This window comes from Triticum dicoccoides, chromosome 7A (assembly GCF_002162155.2).
Source record: "Triticum dicoccoides isolate Atlit2015 ecotype Zavitan chromosome 7A, WEW_v2.0, whole genome shotgun sequence".
Lineage (NCBI taxonomy): Eukaryota > Viridiplantae > Streptophyta > Magnoliopsida > Poales > Poaceae > Triticum > Triticum dicoccoides.
The window spans coordinates 43,314,476-43,337,855 of NC_041392.1; the positions used below are offsets into that span (position 1 = coordinate 43,314,476).

Here is a 23,380-nt window from a genome sequence, read left to right on the forward strand (position 1 = left end):
CCCTAGTCACCTCAGCCAGCCCAGCCAGTGAAAAAATCTGCCTGCGCACCAACGGCAATCATAATTCCTTCCATGGGAGATTCATTCATGGGGATGCTGACCGGAGTGAGGCCCTGGGCAAGCAAGGCAAGGCAGCGGTGTCATGGCGCCGCTGGTGGCCATGGCTGAGGGGCCCCGGCAATGATAAGTTATTGGACGCGATGAGATGGGCGGGGAGACGAGACGAGACGAGGCCCGACGACGATGTGATCGTTCCTTCCTGCGGCGGTTGGGCGACAACGACCTTGTACAAGAGATTTATTCCCGCCGGATCGCATGTCGGGGTCGTAATTAGGCAAGAAATAGACGTGGAACATAACAAACTCTTTTCTATTGTCAAACTCAAAACTGATGAACTCATTTGATTGACGGGTACGCGGAATCGCTTTGAATCAGGGGTTCGATTCGGGTATGTCGTTGTTACACTGGCAAAGGACTCGAGCATGATATACTACTCTACAGCAAGTAATTTCCAAGGAACGGAACGGAACAAGAAACAGAAACCAACTTTGTGGGTCACGGCGACAAATCACAGGAAAAACCTTCTCCTGCTCGTGTCCAGGTCAGGCTGCAAATGGCAAACAAGGTTCCGGGTTATGTCACGGGGATTCATAATGTAGCGAGGAGTGGAATGGTGAGTGGATGACGATGATGATGATAGTAGTACTAGTACCTTGTGAACCCACTCGTACTCTCCGCTTTTGGTGTCGAAGGTCCCGTGTTGCAATGTGAGCAGCTTGAGGGTGAACCGAGGGCCACATTCCTATATCATCAATAAAGCCACAAATAATACTTAAGGATTACTAATAAAAGCGGACGAGGTAGAAAAAGATTGCTATTCTACAATGGGTTCCATCAGCAGTAGTCAAAAACCATCATCGCTAACAATGTAACGGGCAAGATAGTCAAGGTTTTGGAAAACAACCGTCACTATCTAAACATATGAAACAATAGAAGGATTGCGAGTACAGGACTCGGTCCTTTCAAGGTTGGTCGATTACAGTATTGTGAATGAAAATTCTTGCAATGACATCTCAAGTACCTGAAGGCGACAGTTTATTTGCTTCTCAGTTTTGGTTTCACCCTTCGATTTCTTGTCCTTTGAAACGATTTTCTTTTCTTTCTCCTCAAAGATGTACCTATGGTGAGGATTGCAGATCATTAATACTCAAATGCTGAAGGTAAATTAGTATGCAGAATTACAAACTTGTGACACCGTTATATCACACTACGGCTTGCATTGCACATTTGCGCCTGTGGTACAACAAGTATATAACTATTGTATATCATGAAAACCATAATTTTCACATCTCTAAAACGGTAACAGCATGCTTTTGACTTTATTGTGCTTTCATATATATTCACCTGTGATGACGGAAAAATATATAGTCTCGCTGATTGTGGAAGGTCACAACTCGGCGGCCACGGAAATTTGGGTCTTGAGGGAAAAGAGATTGTATCATCCTGAATAAACAACAGGGGAAAGTAGACGTGTTAACAACATGAATATGAGGTCGTCCTTTTTTGTAAAAGGAGTGCATATTCTTGAATCACCTCCCAACACGATGACCAAGGCGCGTAGTAAAATTGTTCAACACCAACTCTGGCTTATGACTTGTAGGGTTCCCATGGTTCTGACATACAAAGAGAGATAAACCAAAATGTTAAATGAAGGAAATCTTGAATGGTCGGTAGTAAAGTTTCAAGTAAACTAGCTTTATACAGCAAATAAACTGCAAAATACCCAACAACACATATTATCATATAACAAGAGCACATAAAAATACAAGTATTGTGATTACAGAAATTTAGTGAATATCAATATGTCCTATCTGGTATTACACTTTTCAGCGTCCCATCAATCTAGAAGATCATCTGCATAGCCATGAACTGATGAGCCCAACTCCGTTGCAATAAGTACAAATTAAAAGCTGTAAAGCATGGCAAAATTAAAACAACGTGGATATGTCAGACAGAGACATGGACCAGTCTCTAGCAGACATGCCATATGACACTGAACATTGACATATGCAAATCTGTCTTGCGTAGACAAAAGTAACACGTCTAAGACAAACTAGAGACAGGCTATAGACAAGAGACAAGCTAGAGACAAGGAGGATGACCAATTGATGGCAACTTGACTTTTTCGTTCATGTTCAGTGAACCATTAGTTCAAAAGGTAAGCGGTGTAATATATGTATTTATGACATAACCGTTCCCAACTGCGGGTGCTATCTGAACCACGTGATCAAATTTGTAGACTTATTTTTTCAAAGAATCAAACAAAGACTTATTAACAAAAACATTGCACAGTTGATTCTAACACTTCTGCCTAACTACAAAGTACTAACACAGCAGGAGTCACATAGAAAACAGAGAACAATAGGATTGTCGAATAAAGCAATCCTCCTTCCAGCACATAGAATACTATTATAAATGTTTAATGCAGTTCGTTCTAACAAATCTAGAAAAACGGAGAACAGTAGGACTTTTTTCTAAATCTATAAAAACAAAAACAATGTTCTTATATGCAGCTAACAAGGTGAAGATCTTATACAACCTAGGACGAGCAGAAAGTAGCATATATATATTGATCTTTAGTCACTATAACATACAAAACAGTAAGCAAACAACCATCTTGTCGTAAAAAATCAATCTGACAAGATAAGCCACTTCACATTTTCTAAATTGCCACACAGGTTTGAAAACCCGGAAGAGGAAGGGGGAGGTTTTATGTCCTTCTATGCAGTACACAGAGGTTGCTTATGGGGTCACAATTGACAGCTTTAACACACCAAATAGTCATGCCAATCATATAAATATAAAAGTAATATGGGATTATCAGCACAGAAGATGGGTCCTTTCAACAATCAACTAGCACTAGCTTGCCCTTGTGCGCAATAGTTATTAGAGAGGAGAAATTAAAGGTCCCGCTCTTCACACAGCAACTAAATTTTCAAGAGAAGACAGCTTAGCACACAGAGCACAGCATTACTGCACTGTTCCCTTTGGAGAAAGATTATGCTAGGTGACTACAAAAAATGGTTAGTGGTTACTTGGTTAGCATGTTTAACAATACTAAGTAGTTTCATAGCAAGAAGGTAGAGGGAAGAGAAATGCTCAAGACTAGGGCTCAGTCATTATGACTGCTGAACTGCTAGATGTCAGTAAGTGATAACAATACAGCACTTCAACAAATTCTTCACAAATTTATGGGTCCTTATTTCGGTATTTCCAGTAAAAGCTCAAACAATTTATGTAAGTAAGAGACAGAGTATGCAGTTATGCTCACCAGTTAGACTAGATCTTGTTGAGTGACTAGTAAACCTCTACCCAAGAAATCCTTATTTCGGTATTTCCAGTAAAAGCTCAAACAATTTATGTAAGTAAGAGACAGAGTATGCAGTTATGCTCACCAGTTAGACTAGATCTTGTTGAGTGACTAGTAAACCTCTACCCAAGAAATCCTTATTTCGGTATTTCCAGTAAAAGCTCAAACAGTTTATCTAAGTAAGAGACTGAGAGTATGCAGTTATGCTCACTAGCTGACTAGATCTTGTTGAGTGACTAGTAAACCTCTACTCAAGAACTACGGATTGCAAAGAAGACATAAGGAAATGCACACAAGCAAACAAAAATGGAAATCACATGTAATAACTTGACATGAAAGAAGATACTCCCTACGTCCCATAATATAAGAGCGTTTTTGACACATTTTTTACACTAGTGTCAAAAACGCTCTTATATTGTGGGACGGAGGGAGTACTAAAAACTACGGTGTTAATATTAGTATAAAAAGTACAGATATAGTACCTTTATATCCTTCCGCAGAACGAGCTTGGATAGCTTAAAATGTGCAGTAGGGCCCTCAGGTAGGTTGATGATCAGCAGCGCATCTGTTACACAAATGCCAACACGAGATGTCAGAAACAAGAACATTAAAAAAGACAAAAAAATAGATGAATTCTAACCAGGTTCCCGTCGATTTGTGTGGACAACCATGACTGAAGTGAACTCTCTGTTATTTGCATATTCCACAATCTGACAATAACAGTGTGTTACTATGGATATGAAGACATAACTAACTGGACTAAATGAATGGAACATAACATGAGAACTCATCATACTTTCTTGAGGTCATAAGTTCCTCTATTAACATATTGAGCATTTGGAATCACTTGCATTAACTCCTTAATAAAAGCAGGTCCTCTCTGTCAACATACGGAGCAGAAAGTACAACGTTAGATAACAAAATCTTGTTACAAGTTATCAAATTATCACAGATTCAGAATATCGAGCACAGAATCAGTGACGAGGAGGTAAAAAATGCATACCCCTGAATTGAAGCGGCATGTGGTAATCAATACTTTCGGGGTTACTACTTGTTTAAGCACTGCATTGAATTCATCAGCATCATTCCCTGCAAACAGCTGCACACAGGAACTATTATTACAACGTATGCAAACCTGTTAGAGCAGAGACACTAGCCTAAATAAGCATTCGTCCACAGAGAGAATTACGTAATAGATATATCAGAGTCAAGACAGTGGTAGTGATCAAAATATAACATGTCCCAGCAGACCTAACAGAGATGCTTAATGCTTTCATAGTGTATTTCACTGACATTGAAGTAAGAAGTCAGCAAGATGATCAGAAACATACTGGTTTTTGTTCTAAAGCAATGAAGAGTATTCAGCAACTACGACAGCAGCTATAAATATAACTGTACAGTATTGACAATGACAGAAGAATGTGAATGTGTACATTGCATCATAAAAGAAATTTGTCGATTGTAATGACACCCACTATAACAGCATCACAAGCATAGCAAATCTAAGTTCGGACCTGTTAATTAACAATAACTGCTGTAATCGTTCACCCAATATACATAATTATAAGTGCTATATTACTGAACATCTGAATACTACAGAAGAGATCTGTATTATTAACATGCTACTACAGAAGAGATTCTGGAAATCCATAAGTACTGTATTTATCGCAATGCAATGGCACCATAAATACAATTAAGCAGTATATGTGCCGTGTTAATGTTTTAAAACTGACATGTGTACAGAAATTGTGCAGGTTAATAACAAGAATTAAGATAATACTGCAGCACCCAATACACAAATTCTGACCAAAATCTCCAGCACCCAAATGTTTGCTTTTACTTGTGCTTGAAAACAATCCACTAAGCAAGCAGCCCAGTCAACGAATGGTAACCATCCAAATGCACACCTAACATCACCCAGCCATATCAAAGAAAGAAATTTGTGCCTCCAACCTCATGTCCATATCAACTCTCTCATATTTAGTCGCTATCAGAAACAAGAGGCTACTAGTTCTGCTGTTCTTGTAAACCAAACATAGCATAAAGCACCCTTAGATTCGATGTTTGGAACTCTGACTAGCGAAGCCATTTAAAATCTGCAATCATTTCAATACTAGAGACACCAGCACTGATTAAGCTGATAAATTCAGCAGCAGAGAAGGCATTGTACGAACCTCCTGGTCGTCAGGCCGGCAGACGGTCTCGTCGGGCTCCCTGGTGTTCTCGATCGTCCGGGGCACCTGCTTCTCCGGCACCTACAAACACCCAATCACGCCCAAGGACCGTCAGAATCCATCCAGAGCCTCGCGCTCCACGGGAAATTCGTTTCTGGGGAGGGGAAGAAGGGGGGAGGAGAAGACGCCTGCCTCCTCGCCGAGCTCGGCGGCGCGCTGGGCGGCCTGACCGCGCTCACGGCCGAGCCTGCGCTTCTGGGCCTTCTTCTCGCGCTTGAGCTTGGCGTACACCTCGCTGCGCTTCTCCTTGTTCCTGATCTCCGACGGCAGCGGCGGCGCCGGCTTCTCCTCCTTGGGCCTCTTGTCCCTCCGCCCCCTCCTCTCGCCCTCGTCCGCCGCCTCGTCGCCGTCGGGCTGCCTCCGCTTCCTGTCCTCCCTCGCCATTGCCTTCACCGCCGTTCTAGGTTGTTCTGCGCGGGGATGACATAGCAATAGATCAATATATATGGTCCAGCAAGCAATTGCATAGCAATCTGCAGCAAGCAATCATACAACGTAGAGCACAAAATGCAGCAAAGTACTCATCAGTAAATAAATAGCCACCGTACAGGAACACATGACGATGTGCGGCAATGCTATCAAAATTCCATCCGCTGCACATCAACATACAACGATATCTCAAGCAACATGCATCGCCCCATCAAAATTTCATCCACTTTACATCATCAATATTAGACAACAATATGACAGAGCAAAAAAAAAAAGTCCATCCTCTTTCTGTGTGTACAGGAGGTGGGGGAGGGGAATGGGGAGTGGGAGGAAAGGGGAGCAGCCACCTTGGAGAACGGAGGGAGGAGGTCGCGGCGGGGCAGCGGGGCAGCGGGCGGCGGCCCTTGCTGGTTCGGTGGTCCACGCGAGTTGTTGAGGCGGGGAGGCGGAGGGAGGAGGTCCGGCGAGCAGTCGCGGAGAAGGAGGTCGTGGCGGGGAGGCGGGCGCGGGCGCGCGGCGGCTAGGAACCCTAGCTGCCGTTCGGGTGTATGGGGATCGAGCAGGGGTTTTCTGGACGAAACACAGCCGGGGGTTTCTAGGGCACCGCGGCGGCGGATTTGGTTTTGGGCCGTGCATCGATGTCGTGGGCTGATGATATTGTCTTTGTAATTTTATTTTTTGTCTTGTTTTTTTGATGGTTACTAAAATTTGTCTACTGTGAAGCAATAAAAAGAATCTCTACCCCTAAAATTTGTATGTAAACCAGAAGTCCCGTTATTCCTGCTAGATATTTTGGTTGCATCCCTTATATCAACCTTTATTAGCATATAGGAAACCTATATTCATCGCTATCAACCTTTGTTAGCATCTTGGCTCGGAGATTTAAATACAATACTTACTCATTTAAAAACTAAATTATTTTACTTCCTTCAGGTTATAGCACTAGTTATCTCTCTTATGAGATATGCCATAGAGGAAACTAAGTTATTTAATGATGCACACAATTTTTTTTATTGATATCCGTTGATTGCTGGAAATTTCCAAAATGGTGCGCATTACTTATGTGTCCTTAGTCCTTTCCAAAACGGAAACTTCAAGCACACCTCTGTCATCGTTCATGGTTATCTTTAATTTCTTTCCATCAAATGCCATCTTCCTTATGTTGTATAATGCACATTTATCCTTGGCCCATTTCAAAATTTTAATTCACCTATATATAAGCCACTATATCTATGTATTTAGGGACTACTTAGTGCGACTAAGTAATTTGGAAACATATCGACCCATTTATATGCATCAAGGGAGGCACTTCTTAGAAAGATGGCAATTAAAGACGTTGTGTGCGCACCTGCGAGGGCCACTCTCTCAGTTATTATATAATTGTAAAATGTTTGTTGAATATGAATATCATGTTGTGATGGTCCTTTTACCATGCATGGTTGCATATTGAAATAGGCCCTTTCCATTCATGGTTGTATGCTGAGATAGTATGCTTACATGTTAAGAGATAATAATTGGTCAAAAATACCTATTTAACTATATAAGATTTATAGCGGCAATAGCGGATTAGTTGACTTATATAATTACGCAGACACCAACATAATTTATACGAATGCAAGCCCACTCTATTTTGAAAGCACTCTGTTCCGACTCTGACACAAAACCTGAAGTCATGGCTTAGTTGCAACAATCGACTACTCCACGACAAGTCTACTTATTTGGGATTCACGCTACAACTTTGCCAGGTTTATAAGTACACTTTAGTTACTGACTGGTAGGGCCTTGAACAAGAATCAATATCAAAATGGTAGACAAAATGACCATGCTTCAAGCCCTCACTCAAGGTCTATGCTTCGTCGATGATGTTTCTAGCTTCGGCTTCTTTTGCTTCATCATCGGTGCTTCCAGCATCAGTTTTCTCATTTCGCCCTCGCTGCTTCCAGCATCACTTTCTCCTGATTCCCTGTCACTGCTTCTAGATTCACTCTCTCCCGATTCCTCATCAATGCTTCCCATTTCACTTTCTCCTAACCCGGCCACGTTCTCAACTTGTCCCACTGATAAAAAATATATCAGTTACTAACTATTAACACGTTCTTGCAAATAATAACTAGTAGTACTACAATAGACAACATAGAGGTAAACGAATTACATACCTAGTGGATTGTAGAAGCTAAAATAGGGGAACAGAGCCCATGGATGGTTGAAAAGACGAAGCTCGCTCGTGAGCTTCTTCGGCCTTAGTGACTTGAGATCAATCATGTAGGTGCCAATATTTGTGGTTGCGAAGATGATAGCCGTTCTTTCAACAGAGCCAACCAACTCAGTATGTGAGATCATGGGATCGCTTGCAAGGAGATGCTTCTTTAGATCGATGACTTCAGATTTTTTCCACGTTGCAACCTGGTCGTGACAAACCTCCCTCCAGTACACAGAGAGATTGAAACCATTGAGCCTCGCAATCCCCAGTTGGCCGTCCTCCGGCGCAATCAGGGCATGAGAGTCATAGCGGGCGCTCTGGATCTCAAACGTCGGCTCAATCTCTGATAGGCAAGACGTTCCCAAGTCATACTTAAGTACACCAAGACGAGCATCGTGCATCAAGATAAAATGTAGCGCGCCTCCGGAGAGCACACCGGGCATCCAAGAGAGACTGATATCACTCTCAATAAAGCTAGGTCAAGGAAGGTCGGGGCGCTCCAAGTACTCGTCTCCGAAGAATACACGATCGCCGTGGCCACCTTCTCTTCGTCAAGGCCGATGGAGACCACAAAAAATGGGCCCGATTGGCAAGCCCCATGGTCGCAACCGTCAACGGCACAAAGCACAGCTGCACATTCATCAGTATTCCAATTTTCGCCTCTCTGCGGTGCTGGTAGCTCCCTAGTGTTGCCCGTCATGGGGAACCAGATAACCCAATCTGAAAATAGGACACGGCCGTGGCGGCAGACGGCCACATTATTGTGTTTAGGGTGACCACGGGGGATAAATTTGGTGATGGGGATGAAGGGGTCATTGCAGAACCAACTATGGAGAAGTCCGAGCATAGGTGGTGCATTATGGAAGGCTCGATAGCGGCCGAGGAAGCCATTGTCGGAGAGGAGGTGGCACCACAGTTTGCAGACGAGGGATGCACGGACGAAATTCTCAGGCTCACCAGACGGGAGGCGGATGAGGATTGCCTCTACGATTTCTTCCACGTCCTTGATCTCCAAAGCATCTTCCATATGGCTGGACCGGCAGCCTGCGGGTGTTGGCACCAAAACACATAAACTGTTAGCGGATATTCTCATATGCCTCCAAAGGCCTATAAAATGCTAGCCTATACAACTAAAGGTGTTTTAAATAATGGTGGAGATACTCATGAAAGCAAAGACCTTTCGAGCCGTTTTTCTAAAACACCTCAGAAACACACAATGGAGGCATCTTCAGAACGCCTACAAGCATAATTTGTGGCATTATAAAGAATGCCTCAAAAGTTCAAATGTGGCCTTTCTCCGGCCGCCTCCAAAAAAGTTTTGTGGCGCTTTTAAAATTGCCTTCAAAACATTTTTATGGAATGTTTGAAGATTCTATATAATAATAGACAAGGAGAAATGCCAAAAGTTGTCAAATAGTTTATTGATTTAAGATAAGATCAAGTACACTAGATAACATGTAGGGATGTTCTATATATAAATGCCAAATGCCCCCGCAGATTGATTACCAATGTGTATATATAGCTTACTCCTGGTGTGCATTTTTCTAACATGAACAGAAGGCTCACCATACATAGAAGGACACAACAAACAAGCTCAAATTTCAACAGGACAAGTAGCACACTCCATGATGTTATAGCAAAATGATTCTTCCCGTAGACCATCTAGCACAAAGAAAAAGCGAAAGTAGAATGAACTACAACAATTAAGGGACATTACCTCAAACACCTTGTGTGCACTATGGCGTTAGATCAACAACAACCAGGCATGGGTATGCTTGGCGCGGGTAGGATGACCCCTGATTTGTGTGTGGCCTGGTCCACCTTGCTCCTCCTCCGCTCTGACGCCCAGATCTCCCCTCTACTTCACTAGGCCCACTACAATCCCACCTCCGAGACCGGGGGCAAGAGAAGAAGAGGCGTGGCGTGGGATGGCAGTGGAGGTCGCGGCGGTCACGAGGCTGTGGCGGTTCCAGCGTAGTACTCCCGTGGCACAGGCGGTCCCGGTGGCAACGAGCCGCTCGACGATGGGTAGGATGGAATTTTTTGTTGTGTTCCTGTTTTGAGGTGGGGGGAAGGGAGGAGGTCCGACGAGCAATGTAGGAAGAGGAGGTCGCGGCGGGGAAGCGGCACCGACGGCTTGGCACGCGACGGTGGAGGGGCGGCGGCGGCTAGGAACCCTAGCGGCCGCTCGGGTGTATGGGGATCGAGCAGGGGGTTCTGGACGAAACACAACCTAAGTGTCTAGGGCACCGCAGCGGCGGATTTGGGTTTATGAGGAAGATCCGTGTGAGACTACCGGGCCGTGCGTCGATGGCGTGGGCTGATATTGTCTTTGTATTTTTCCTTGTTTTTATGGTTACTAGAATTTGTGAACTATGAAGCAATAAAATGAATCTCTGGCCCTAAAATTTGTAAACCAGAAGTACTGTTATTCCCGCTAGATTTTGTTGTTGTATCCCTTATATCAACCTTTATTAGCATATAGAAAACTTATATTCATCGAGGTTAGATATATCTCTTCTATTAACCTTTGTTGGCATCTTGGCTCAGAGATTTAAATATAATAATTTGAACTACATTATTTTACTTCCATTAGGTACAAAACACTAGTTATCTCTCTTATGAGCTATGCCACATAGGAAACTAAGTTATTAATGTCACACGGAATTTTCGTTGATTCCTGGAAATTTCCAAAATGGTGTACATTACTTATGTGTCCCCAGTCCTTTCCAAAAATGCAAACTTCAAACACACCTTCGTCATCATTCATGGTTATCATTCATTTCTTTCTATCAAATGCCATCTTCATTTTGTTGTACAATGCTCATTTATCCTTAGCCCATTTTAAATTTTGATTCACCTATATATAATCCACTATATTTATATTTATATATTTAGTGATTGTTTAGTGCAACTGGGTAATTTGGAAGCATATTGAGGCATTTATATGCATCAAGGGAGGCCCTTCTTAGGAAATACAATTAATGGCAATTAAAGACGTTGCCTGCGCACTTGTGAGGGCCACTTTGTTAGTTATTATATAATTGCAAATTGTTTGTTGAATATAAATATCATGTTTCGATGCACCTTTTACCATGCATGGTTGCATACTGAAATAGGCCATTTTCATTCATGGTTGTATGTTCAGATAGTACGTTTACATATTAAGAGATAATAATTATTGCAAAATACCTATTTGATTATATACGATCTATAGAGTAATATCGGATATTAGATGATTTATATACTTACCCACACACGAACATAATTTATATGAATGCAAGCCCACTCTATTTTGAAAGCACCCTGTTTTGATTCTGGCACAAAACTGGAAGTCATGGCATAGTTGCAACAATCAACTACTCCACGACAAGTCTACTTATTTGGGATTCAGGCAACAACTTTCCAGGTTTATAAGTACACTTTACTTACTGACTGGTAGGGCCTTGAACGAGAACCAATATCAAAATGGTAGCCAGAATGACCTTACTTCAAGCCCTTGCTCAAGGTCTATGCTTCGTCATTGTTGTTTCTAGGTTCGGCTTCTTCTGCTTCATCATCGGTGCTTCCATCATTAGTTTTATCATTTCCACGACACTGCTTCCAGCATCATGTTCTCCTGATTCACTATCACTGCTTCCAGCACTCTCTCCCGATTCCTCATCAATGCTTCCCATTTCACTTTCTCCTAAATCAGCCACGTTGTTAACCTGTCCCACTGAGAAAAATATACTAGTTACTTACTACTAACACCTTCTTACAAATAACAACTGGTAGTATTACAATAGACGACTTAGAGGTAAATGAATTACATACCGATTGGATTGTAGAAGCTAAAATAGGGGAATAGAGCCCAAGGATTGTTGAAAAGACGAAGCTCGCTCATGAGCTTCTTCGTCCTTAGTGACTTGAGATCGATCATGTAGGTGCCAAGATTTGTGGTTGCAAAGATGATAGCCATTCTTTCAACAGAGCCAACCAACTCAGTATGTGGGATCATGGGATCGCCTGCAAAGGAGATGCTTCTTTAGGTCAATGACTTCAAATTTTGTCCATGTTGCAACCTGCTCGTGGCAAACCCCCCTCTAGTGCACGGAGAAATTGAAGCCATATTGAGCCTCGCAATCCCCAGCTGGCTGTCCTCCGGCGCAATCAGGGCATGAGAGTCAAAGCGGGCGATCTGGATCTCAAACGGCGGCTCAGTCTCTAGTAGGCAAGACGTTCCCAAGTCATACTTAAGTACACCAAGATGAGCACTGTGCGTAAATATTAAATGTAGCGCGCCTCCGGAGAGCACACCGGGCATCCAAGAGATACTGATATCACTCTCAATAAAGCCTAGGTCAAGGGAGGCGGGGGCGCTACAATGATGACCCACAAGTATAGGGGATCTATCATAGTCCTTTAGATAAATAAGAGTGTCGAACCCAACGAGGAGCAGAAGGAAATGACAAGTGGTTTTCAGCAAGGTATTCTCTGCAAGCACTGAAATTATCGGTAAGAGATAGTTTTGTGATAAGATAAATTGTAACGGGTAACAAGTAAATAAAGTAACTAAGGTGCAGCAAGGTGGCCCAATCCTTTTTGTAGCAAAGGACAAGCCTGGACAAACTCTTATATAAAGCAAAGCGCTCCCGAGGACACATGGGAATTGTTGTCAAGCCAGTTTTCATCATGCTCATATGATTCGCGCTCGTTACTTTGATAATTTGATATGTGGGTGGACCAGTGCTTGGGTGCTGCCCTTCCTTGGACAAGCCTCCCACTTATGATTAACCCCTCTCGCAAGCATCCACAACTACGAAAGAAGAATTAAGGTAAACCTAACCATAACATGAAACATATGGATCCAAATCAGCCCCTTACGAAGCAACGCATAAACTAGGCCTTAAGCTTCTGTCACTCTAGCAACCCATCATCTACTTATTACTTCCCAATGCCTTCCCCTAGGCCCAAATAATGGTGAAGTGTCATGTAGTCGACTTTCACATAACACCACTAGAGGAAAGACAACATACATCTCATCAAAATATCAAACGAGTACCAAATTCACATGATTACTTATAACAAGACTTCTCCCATGTCCTCAGGAACAAACATAACTACGCACAAAACATATTTATCATCAAGATCAGAGGAGTATTAATTATCATTAAGGATCTCAAAATATAATCTTCCACCGGATAAACTAACTAGCATCAACTACAAGGAGTAATCAACAATACTAGTAACCCACAGGTACCAATCCGACGTTTTGGGACCAAGATCGAATACAAGAGATGAACTAGGGTCTTAGAGGAGATGGTGCTGGTGAAGATGTTGATGGAGATTGACCCCCTCTCGATGAGAGGATCGTTGGTGATGAAGATGGCTTCGATTCCCCCCTCCCGGAGGGATGTTTCCCTGGGAGAACAGCTCCGCCGGAGCCCTAGATTAGTTCTGCCCAGGTTCCGCCTCGAGATGGCGACGCTTCATTCTGAAAGCTTTCTTCTGATTTTTTTTCCAAGTCAAAACACACCATATAGCCAAAGATGGGCACCACATGTTTAATGATAAAGGCGTCGATAAAATAAAATACAGACATGAGGGCATCATGTTCATCTTTAGAACAACAACATATAATGCCATATAATTTCTTATGCTAAAGTAACAATTCATTCACAAAGTAAAGTATGAATCTGAAACTTCATTGATAACTAACAAACTATGATCTCAGTCATTGAAGCAATTGCAATTTATCATAACATCGGAAAGAGTCAATATAAGAGCTTTCCAGCAAGACCACATACTCAACTATCATTTAGTCTTTCACAATTGCTAAGACTCACCCGGTATTTATGGGTCCAAAGCTTCAACCGGACACAGAAAAAGATAGGGGCTTATAGTTTTCGCCTCCCAACCTTTCACCTCAAGGGTAACGTCAACAATAATACATACGAAAACCTACATCTTAGTGGATATATATATATATATATATATATATATATATATATATATATATATATACCAACACATAGTGCTTGCCAAAGGAAAACGTATAAAAAGGAAAGGTGATGATCACCATGACTCTTGTATAAGGATGTAACGCCCCGAGACCGTTGTGCCAGGTGTCCTCCAGTTATTCGCTGTTGCTTGCCTTATCTTTGCTTGCGTGTTGCATCTTGCCATATCATCATCCGCATTGCATCATCATGTTTTCAAAACTTGCATCCGTCAGGGTTTCCCCAGTTCGGTCCGTTGTCCGTTCCGAGCCCAACCACACTTGCACGCGCCCGCGGCATGTCCGAAATAGTATTTTTATAAGTGGACGGAAAATGTTCTCGGAATGGGTTCAAAGTTGGCGTGTGGTCTTATTATAGTGTAGATAGACCGCCTACCAAGTTTGATCGCATTTGGAGTCCGTTTGACGCCCCAACGAATAAATGTAGCGGCAATAGTAGCCAGTCAAAACGTCAGACATTTTCGGTCTCTGGAAACAGTCGTCGGGCCTCCCTCTCTTCTCTTCTCTCAGCTCGAGACCGTCTACACAGCTCACTACCTACCGCCAGGCCTAACCTAGGCTCTCTCGTCAGTCCGTGGACCTCCTCGCGCGCGCGTCCGAAAGTTGTCCCGGACCCGACCCGGACAGTCGTCACCCTTGGATCCGGATCATCCCCAAACATCTACAAAACGTCTCCGTTTTGTTAATTAGACTTCCTAACATATTTTTTTCTTGACCGTCTGATTTCGATCGGAGGGACTCGGTAGCTCCTAACCTATTTCCCCTACCTATATATGAGCCTAACCCTAATCGTAGGATGTCCCATCCATCCATTCCGCCCGCCGCCGCCAGCCCACCTGGTCTCCTCCTCGGCTTCCTCACCGAGCCAACCACCATCCATCCCGATCCACCCCCTCCAACCAGAGCCTTCGACCGCCTTCCATGCTTTCCGCGCCACCAAAAAGATCACCAGCAGCAGCAGCCACCAAGCCATCCCCGTCGCCCTACCCCTTCTTCCCGTTTCCTTCTCCTCCTCTCTCTCACTCCCTGTTGTCTCGCCAGAGCAAGCACCCGAAGCAAGCCAGGCCCTTCTTCCCCGTGCCTCTGAGCCTGTCCAGCGCCGCACCCGAGCTCCTCCCGCTCGATCCAGGGCGTCCCCCGCACTGTCGGACCCCTTCTCCGCCCGCCTCGTCGCCAGTGAGCCTCACCACCATCGACGGCCGAAGCCCCAAAAAACTCGTCGCCGACCCGCTGCTTCTTTGGCCCCAGCAGGAGACAAGCCGCCGCCGCCCTCCGTTTAGTCCTGAGCGCCGCCAAGCCAAGTCCGACGCGCAAGCGCTGGATCTAGTCGAGCTCGCCGCCCCTCGCCTTCGTGCACGACGTTCCCGTCCCTGCCGAACCTGTCGTCGCCCCTGCCTCCTCTGCATCGGTCTGCTGCGTGAGGGAAACGAGCGCCCCTGCGTTGACTTCTCATCGAGACGCTCCAGCCGCGCCAAGTCCGTCTCCAGCCGCGCCGGAGCCGCTCCTTCTTCCACCCCGCAAGCCTGCCAGCAGCAGCCACCGTTGACTCTGCCTTTGCGCTGCCTCCTCTGTTCTGTGCTCGTTCGAGCAGCGGGGACGAGCGCTGGTGCGTATGGGCTGCCCCCTTCGCATCGCCTTAAGGCCCATCCGCCCACTTCGCCAGCCCGAGCCGCCCAGGCCTGCAGCCACCTCCACTGACCTGGGCCGAGCCGGTGAGCAGCCCAGCCACCCAGTGCTCTATTTAGGCCCAGTTCCAGCAGATTCGGCCCAATAGGGTTTTTTTCCCTGTTCTGCGATTTTGTTCTTTTCCAGAGTTTACCAGTTTTACAGAAAAGTCCCTAGACAACATGCATATAATAACTCACAACCGGTGCATCATATTAAAACAAACTTAATACGAAAAATGCTTAGAATTTTATCTAGTTACATAATTTGCAATTTTCATCTATATTTAAAATGTTTAAACTATTTTTTGCATTTATTTTGCTCAAATGCCATGTTAAAATGATTTATTTCATAACTAATTAACCGTAGCTCCAAACCTAACAAACTTTATATGTAAATGGGGTGGAAAAATGCCTAGTTTAACATGGTGTACTTGCTTTGCATGTTTAATAACTCTAAAATTGTGTTTAGGGTAGAACATTACCAAATCTAATATATGCACATGAGGAGTTTCCGGATTTGTTGTTTGTTGTTCCGGCCTCATTTAAACTTGCCTAGATAGGTAGTTTTCTTTTGCTTCACCTCTTGCCATGCTAACCAACATTTAATATTGTTGAGTATATAAACGGGAGAGAACTAAATAAGTCATGTGGTATTTTCTTCAATATGCAACTCGTTGCATATTGAGCTCCACTTAATTTGTAGGATTGTTTGTGCACTTTGCCATGCCATGTCATGTATCATTAAATCGGATATGCATCATACTTGTTTGCGCATCGTGCCATGCTTATGTGATGATTGTTTACTATGTTGTTTGCTTTCTTTCCGGTGTACTTCTTCTCGGTAATCCAGTAACGTTGCGTTTGTGAGGATCCGTTGGCTACGCCCGTTTGTCTTCTTCATGGACTCGTTCTTCTTCCTTGCGGGATTTCAGGCAAGATGACCATTCTCTCGAAATCACTTCTATCTTTGCTTGCTAGATTCTCGCTCTTTTGCTATGCCTATGCTGCGATACCTACCACTTGCTTATCATGCCTCCCTTAGATTGCCATGAGCCTCTAACCCACCTTGTCCTAGCAAATCATTGATTGGCTATGTTACCGCTTTGCTCAGCCCCTCTTATAGCATTGTTAGTTGCAGGTGAAGATTGGAGTTTGTTCCTTGTTGGAACATGGATATTTTGTTGGGATATCACAATATCTCTTATTTAATTAATGCATCTATATACTTGGTAAAGGGTGGAAGGCTCGGCCTTATGCTGGTGTTTTGTTCCACTCTTGCCGCCCTAGTTTCCATCATATCGGTGTTATGTTCCTGGATTTTGCGTTCTTACACGGTTGGGTTATAATGGGAACCCCTTGATAGTTCGCCTTGAAAAAAACTCCTCCAGCAATGCCCAACCTTGGTTTTACCATTCGCCACCTAGCCTTTTCTTTTCCCTTGGGAGTCGCGCTCCCGAGGGTCATCATTATTTTAATCCCCCCGGGCCAGTGCTCCTCTGAGTGTTGGTCCAACCTGTCAGCCACCGGTGGCCACCAGGGGCAACTCTGGGCTGGCCTACCGGAAGTTTGGACAATTTGAGTGTGCCCTGAGAACGAGATATGTGCAGCTCCTATCGGGATTTGTCGGCACATTCGGGCGGTGTTGTTGGACTTGTTTTTTCATTGTCGAGGATGTCTTGTAACCGGGATGCTGAGTCTGATCGGATTGTCTTGGGAGAAGGAATATCCTTCGTTGACCGTGAGAGCTTGTGATGGGCTAAGTTGGGACACCCATGTAGGGATTTGAACTTTCGAAAGCCGCACCCGCGGTTATGGGCAAATGGGAATTTGTTAATGTCCAGTTGTAGAAAACCTGAAGTTGATCTTAACTAAAATACATCAACCGCGTGTGCTACCGTGATGGTCTCTTCTCGGCGGGGTCCGGGAAGTGAACACGGTGTTGGAGTTATGCTTGACGTAGGTTGTTCTAGGATCACTTCTTGATCATAGTTGTTCGACCGCGCTTTTGCCTTCTCTTCTCGCTCTCATTTGCGTATGTTAGCCACCATATATGCTAGTCGCTTGCTGCAGCTCCACCTCATACTTTTACCCTTCCTATAAGCTTAAATAGTCTTGATCGCGAGGGTGTGAGATTGCTGAGTCCTCGTGACTCACAAATACTTCCAAAATCCAGTTTGCAGGTGCCGATGTTACCGAGCAGGTGACGCAACCAAGCTCAAGGAGGAGCTCGATGAAGATCTTGTCCTTTGTGTTGTTTCGTTCTAGTTGATCAGTAGTGGAGCCCAGTTGGGGTCGATCGGGGATCTGTGTAGCTTTTGGGGTAGTCTTCTTTTATTTTGGTTCCCTAGTCAGACCTTGATTGTATCTGGATGATGTAATGCTTTATTCATGTAATTGTGTGAAGCGGCGATTGTAAGCCAACTATGCATCTCTTTCCCTGATGTATTACATAGGTTGTGTGAAGATTACCTCACTTGCGACATTGCTTTCAATGCGGTTATGCCTCTAAGTCGTGCTTCAACACGTGGGAGATATAGCCGCATCGAGGGTGTTACGAGTTGGTAATCAGAGCCTTCCCCGACCTTAGGAGCCCCCTGCTTGATCGAATCATTGGCGTTGTTGAGTCTAGAAAAATGTTTTGAGTCATTTAGGATTATATATATCGGAGAGTTAGGAATTCTTTTTACTCCTCAGTCCCTTCGTCGCTCTGGTGAGGCATCCTGACGTAGAGTTTTGACTCTTCTCTTCTCAAATTTCACTAATTTTTTTAGGATCACGCGGGTATCTTGGAATCGTTCCGATGGTTTTGTGACGAGAACATTGTTCTTGGTGCCTCCTGACATTTAGGGGTTGTGGCAGTGTCCCGGGGAGTTGAGCTCTGAGGTGTTGTCGTCACAATTTTATCATTGCAGTTCTGGAATAGCTGAGTTCGCCGACATCGAAAATCTCTTTTATGCAGTTGTTGTTGAGATAACCTCGACGCCACCCAGTACTGGGGCGGGAGTTCAGGAGTATTGCCATAACTCGTATAACGGATGCTTTTCGAAGGTTGAGGTAAATGATTTCTGAAGGTTTCTTGGTTATGTGTTGAAGGATGGATACAACTGGATGTAGGATTTGCTAGTTTTGGGTGAGATATTATGCTTTCCCTGTATCCCCAACACCTGATTGCATAACTGGAAAGTTTCGGGAGTTTATAAGTGGGAATTCAAGTAGCTCTTAGGATATCTTTCCGACATATGTATGATATGAAATTGGGGTTCGACGTCTAGTGGTCCACCTATCCACGGTTGGTTTTACAGTGGTCTCGTCATGTCTTAAAGAGTCCTTGGCTATGCCGACTCGGGGACGCTTCGTATGTCATGTGCACTGCCTTGTACATGATGGTGCTGTACGATCGAGCCCGTGTAGGCCCCACCATGAAAACTTCGGACGAAAATCTCTATCATATGTTTGTTCCGGCTTATTCTGCAAGCCAATCCTTGTTTTGTTTTCAGTTGTGCTATTCGAGTTGCTTCTGTAAGTGCATCTAGTGCCACCCCTAGTTGGTTTTGGAGTATTGACGATAAACCTAGTTGAGGGACTAATGTGTTTGTGAGAATTGCAGGATAACACAGGAAGATGTCTCTCATTGATTCGGTTTTCCAACCAGAGATGACCCCTAAAAATGTATGAAGACATTAAAGTCAAAGGTGGGGTGGTATATGAAGATATTCACATTGAAGACTATGACAAGAGAAGACATCGCATGAAGCCTATGGAGCTCGAAGACTTAGATCTTTCGTTGTTCTTTTTCTTCTTTGTTGAGTCATAGGAATCACCGTACTGTTAAGTGGGGTCCAAGAGAACCAGTCAGAATGACTGAAGTGATGCTTAACCAAAACCTATGTCTTTGAGTGAAGACTATGAGAGCGAATCTTGTCAAGAGTCGGACAAGTCAGCTTTGCTTGTAGCCCAAGTAAAGTTGTCGTGTGAGTTTGAAATCTGACCGTTGGAACACGTGTCAGTTCCTTAGTGACCCAGGGTCATTTCGGACAAATCAGGTCGGGTTGCCTAGTGGCTATAAATAGCCCACCCCCTACAACCATAAATGGTTGGCTGCTCAGAGTTAGTATACGGCTTTTGTCGTTTGAGAGCAACCCACCTCGAAGCCTTTGAGAGAGAATTCCTTGCGAGGATAAAGCCCTAACCACCCAGAGCCAAAGAGAATTAGGCATCACTTAAGTCTTCTTGTCTGTGTGATCTGAAGACTTATTACACTTGAGGACTGTGAATCCTCCAGCCGGTTAGGCGTCGCGTTCTGAGCATCCAAGAGACATTGTGGATCGCTGGTGAACTAAGTCTGTAACGGTTTGGGAGTCTACCTTGAAGACTTACCAGAGTGATTGGGCGAGGTCTGCGTGACCTTAGCTCAAGGGGAATACAATGAGGACTGGGTGTCCTGAGCTGCGTGTTCAGGACTGGGTGTCCGGGACCGTGTGTCCTCAGGTTTAAATACCTAGCCGCCCTAACCAGACGTACATTTGTCACAGCAACTGGAACTGGTCCAACAAATCATTGTCTTCAACGAGTCACTGGTTTCATCCTTCCCTTCTCTTTACTTACTGTTACTCCTTGTGAAGTCATTGTATGATTGCACTATCTTTTATCTTCACTGAGTGACTGCGTGTTCTGTTTGGCTTCATAATATCTTCCTACCTGATCCTTACTACATTGCTGCTATTAGTCATTGTGCTTTCACTCCATTGAATATTTGACTATGGCTTGCCTAGTGTAGTCTACCTTCCGCTGCAGGGTAATAGGTTTATTTCTATCGTTTGTCTTCATAACTTCCACGTTTTGAAGACTTTCATAAAAATCGCCTATTCACCCCCCTCTAGTCGATATAACACACTCTCAGTTGGTATCAGAGCAAGGTACTCCCTTGTTCTGTGTGATTCGGTTTAACCACCTAGAGTTTTAGCTATGTCGACTACAGGGATAATCAAAGTCTCCGCTGCGTGCCCCGTCTTCGATGGAACTGAATATCCCTACTGGAAGAATAAGATGCGCATGCATCTTGAAGCCATTGATGTCGACCTATGGTATGTCGTCAAGAACGGCGTTCCCAAGGCTGGAGAAGGTGTCACTGCTGCTGACGTCGAGAAGTTCGTTCAACTGGACTCTACTACCAAGAATATCATCTGTGGTCATCTGACCAAAGGACAGTATGGCCGCGTGAGTGCTTTGGAAACATCTAAGCTAGTCTGGGACTGGCTCTCCAAGGTCAACGAAGGCGTCTCAACTCAGAGAGATCAAAGAATCAGTGTCCTTCACAACCTCTTCAACTGCTTCAAGTGAAATGGCAATGAGAATGTCCAGCTCATGTTTGATCGACTCACTGACATCACAAATGAGCTTCAAGCCCTCGACGCTACTGAGATCACCAAGCACGAAGTCGTCAAGACACTACTGAGATCACTTGACAGTTCATTTGACACCCTAGCCCTAATGATTCAAGAACGTCCTGATTTCAAGACACTCGATCCGTCTGACATACTTGAGAGGCTCAACACACATGAGTTTCAGCTTTTTGAGAAAAGAGATATCTACGGTCCAAACTATGGGCGAACTCGTGCCTTGAAGGCAAAAGCTGTCTCCTCATCTGAAGAAGAATCTGACAGCAGTTCTGATGATCCTGAAGACATTGGAAGGGAACTTGCTATGCTTGTGAAGAAGTTCCAAAAATTCACCAAGAAGAAAGGTTTCAGAAAGTCTTCACGATCAAGCTCAAGGAATGATGAAGGTTCTGCTCATGACTACAAGAAGAAAACATGTCACAAGTGCAAGAAACCTGGCCACTTCATCTCTGAGTGTCCGCAGTGGGACAATGAGAACAAAAAGAAGAAGAAGAAGAAGAAGAGCAAGGAATATGACTCTGACGACAAGAAGAAGAAGAAATACTCAAAGTATCCTTCCAAGTCTTCCTCAAAGTCTTCATCACACAAGAAGAGCTCATCTGGCAAGGCACGTGCGTTTGTTGGCAAGGAAATGGATTCAGAGGAGGAGTCCGCTTCTGAGGAGGCGGAGGTGGAGTCTGAGGAGGAGTCCGATTCTGGCGTCGCAAGTCTGGCTACAACATACGTTGCCAAGTCCATCTTCAACACTGAAGACAATGACCTCATCACCGACACTGATGCAAATGACAAAGACTACTCCGCTCCTACCTACTGCTTCATGGCACGCGGTGCCAAGGTAAACACACGCACTACTCACTATCAAACATCTAGTGACGATGACTCTGATTGTGGTTCAAAACCCAGCTACAAAACACTTGCTAAAATTGCAACTGAACAACAAAAAGCCATGGAACATATTCAAAAACTGTTAGACAAAAGCGATGATCTGTTAGGCGCTGAAATGACTCGTTCTGAGTCCTTAATTGAAGACATAAAAAATCTTCACGTTAAGTATGAGGAACTTGAAAGTCGACATGAAACGCTCTCAACAACTCATGAAAATCTTTCCTATGATTATCTTCAAAGGTAGCAAGATCTTGAGAAATTGAGAGCAGCTCATGAAGATCTTCAAAAGGAAAATGAGTCACTTCGCTACAAACAGATCAGTTCCGCTCAAGAAGGATTTGAACCACCATGTCTTAAATGCATTGAGCGTGATAATACTACTTCTGTTGCTGAATGTTCTACTGCTGCTACTGTTGCAATATCTTCAACTGTTGATGTGGAAACTAACCCCTCTGCTGAGGTGTAACACCCCGGATGTGACTTTCCCAATATGTAATCCAACTCTTACCGTTTCCGGCCTTAAGTTATTTTATTTTCTCGGGTTCGGGTTTTTGTCTCCGTGTGTTGTTGTCGTTGTCATGCATCTCATATCATGTCATCATGTGCATTGCATTTGCATACGTGTTCATCTCATGCATTCGAGCATTTCCCCGTTGTCCGTTTTGCATTCCGGCGCTCCGTTCTCCTCCGGTGGTCATTTCTACCTTTCTTTTGTTTGTGGGGATTAAACATTTCCGGATTGGATCGAGACTTGCCAAGCGGCCTTGGTTTAGTACCGGTAGACCGCCTGTCAAGTTTCGTACCATTTGGACTTCGTTTGATACTCCAACGGTTAACCGAGGGACCGAAAAGGCCTCGTGTGTGTTGCAGCCCAACACCCCTCCAAGTTGGCCCAAAACCCACAAAAACCCTCTCCATCATCTAGAGCGTTCTATCACGACCGCGTGGCCAAAAACCGCACCTCATTTGGACACTCCTAGCTCCCTCTATGCCTATATATAGACCCCCATTCCAAATCCCGGATCTCCTCTCCCCCTAACCCTAAATTCCACCTCGCACGCCACCGGACACGTCCGGATCGGACCAGACGCGTCCGCCCCGCCGCCTCAGCCACTCCCGCGCCGCCACGTCACTGCCACCGACCCGCGCGCCGCCGAGGCCCGACGGGCCCAGATCCGGCCCTCCCGGCCCGTTC

At 44.4% G+C, this 23,380-nt stretch overlaps 2 protein-coding genes across 2 annotated transcripts; both read right to left on the reverse strand.

Moving 5' to 3' along the window:
* Nucleotides 1–370: 370 nt before the first annotated feature.
* LOC119330486 (ribosome production factor 1-like) lies at nucleotides 371–6,608 on the reverse strand. Its single transcript, XM_037603594.1, has 12 exons — nucleotides 6,381–6,608; nucleotides 5,737–6,014; nucleotides 5,545–5,625; nucleotides 4,374–4,469; nucleotides 4,167–4,250; nucleotides 4,011–4,080; nucleotides 3,853–3,935; nucleotides 1,594–1,673; nucleotides 1,405–1,503; nucleotides 1,082–1,178; nucleotides 713–802; nucleotides 371–607 (listed from the first exon to the last, which is right to left on the reverse strand). The coding sequence occupies exons 2-12, from the start codon at nucleotides 5,986–5,988 to the stop codon at nucleotides 569–571; spliced, it is 1,071 nt and encodes a 356-aa protein (XP_037459491.1). The 5' UTR covers nucleotides 5,989–6,014; nucleotides 6,381–6,608; the 3' UTR covers nucleotides 371–568.
* A 1,053-nt stretch (nucleotides 6,609–7,661) lies between these two features.
* Nucleotides 7,662–10,433, reverse strand: LOC119331640. Its single transcript, XM_037604800.1, has 3 exons — nucleotides 9,951–10,433; nucleotides 8,190–9,277; nucleotides 7,662–8,090 (listed from the first exon to the last, which is right to left on the reverse strand). The coding sequence occupies exons 2-3, from the start codon at nucleotides 8,674–8,676 to the stop codon at nucleotides 7,873–7,875; spliced, it is 705 nt and encodes a 234-aa protein (XP_037460697.1). The 5' UTR covers nucleotides 8,677–9,277; nucleotides 9,951–10,433; the 3' UTR covers nucleotides 7,662–7,872.
* Between the last annotated feature and the right edge of the window lie 12,947 nt (nucleotides 10,434–23,380).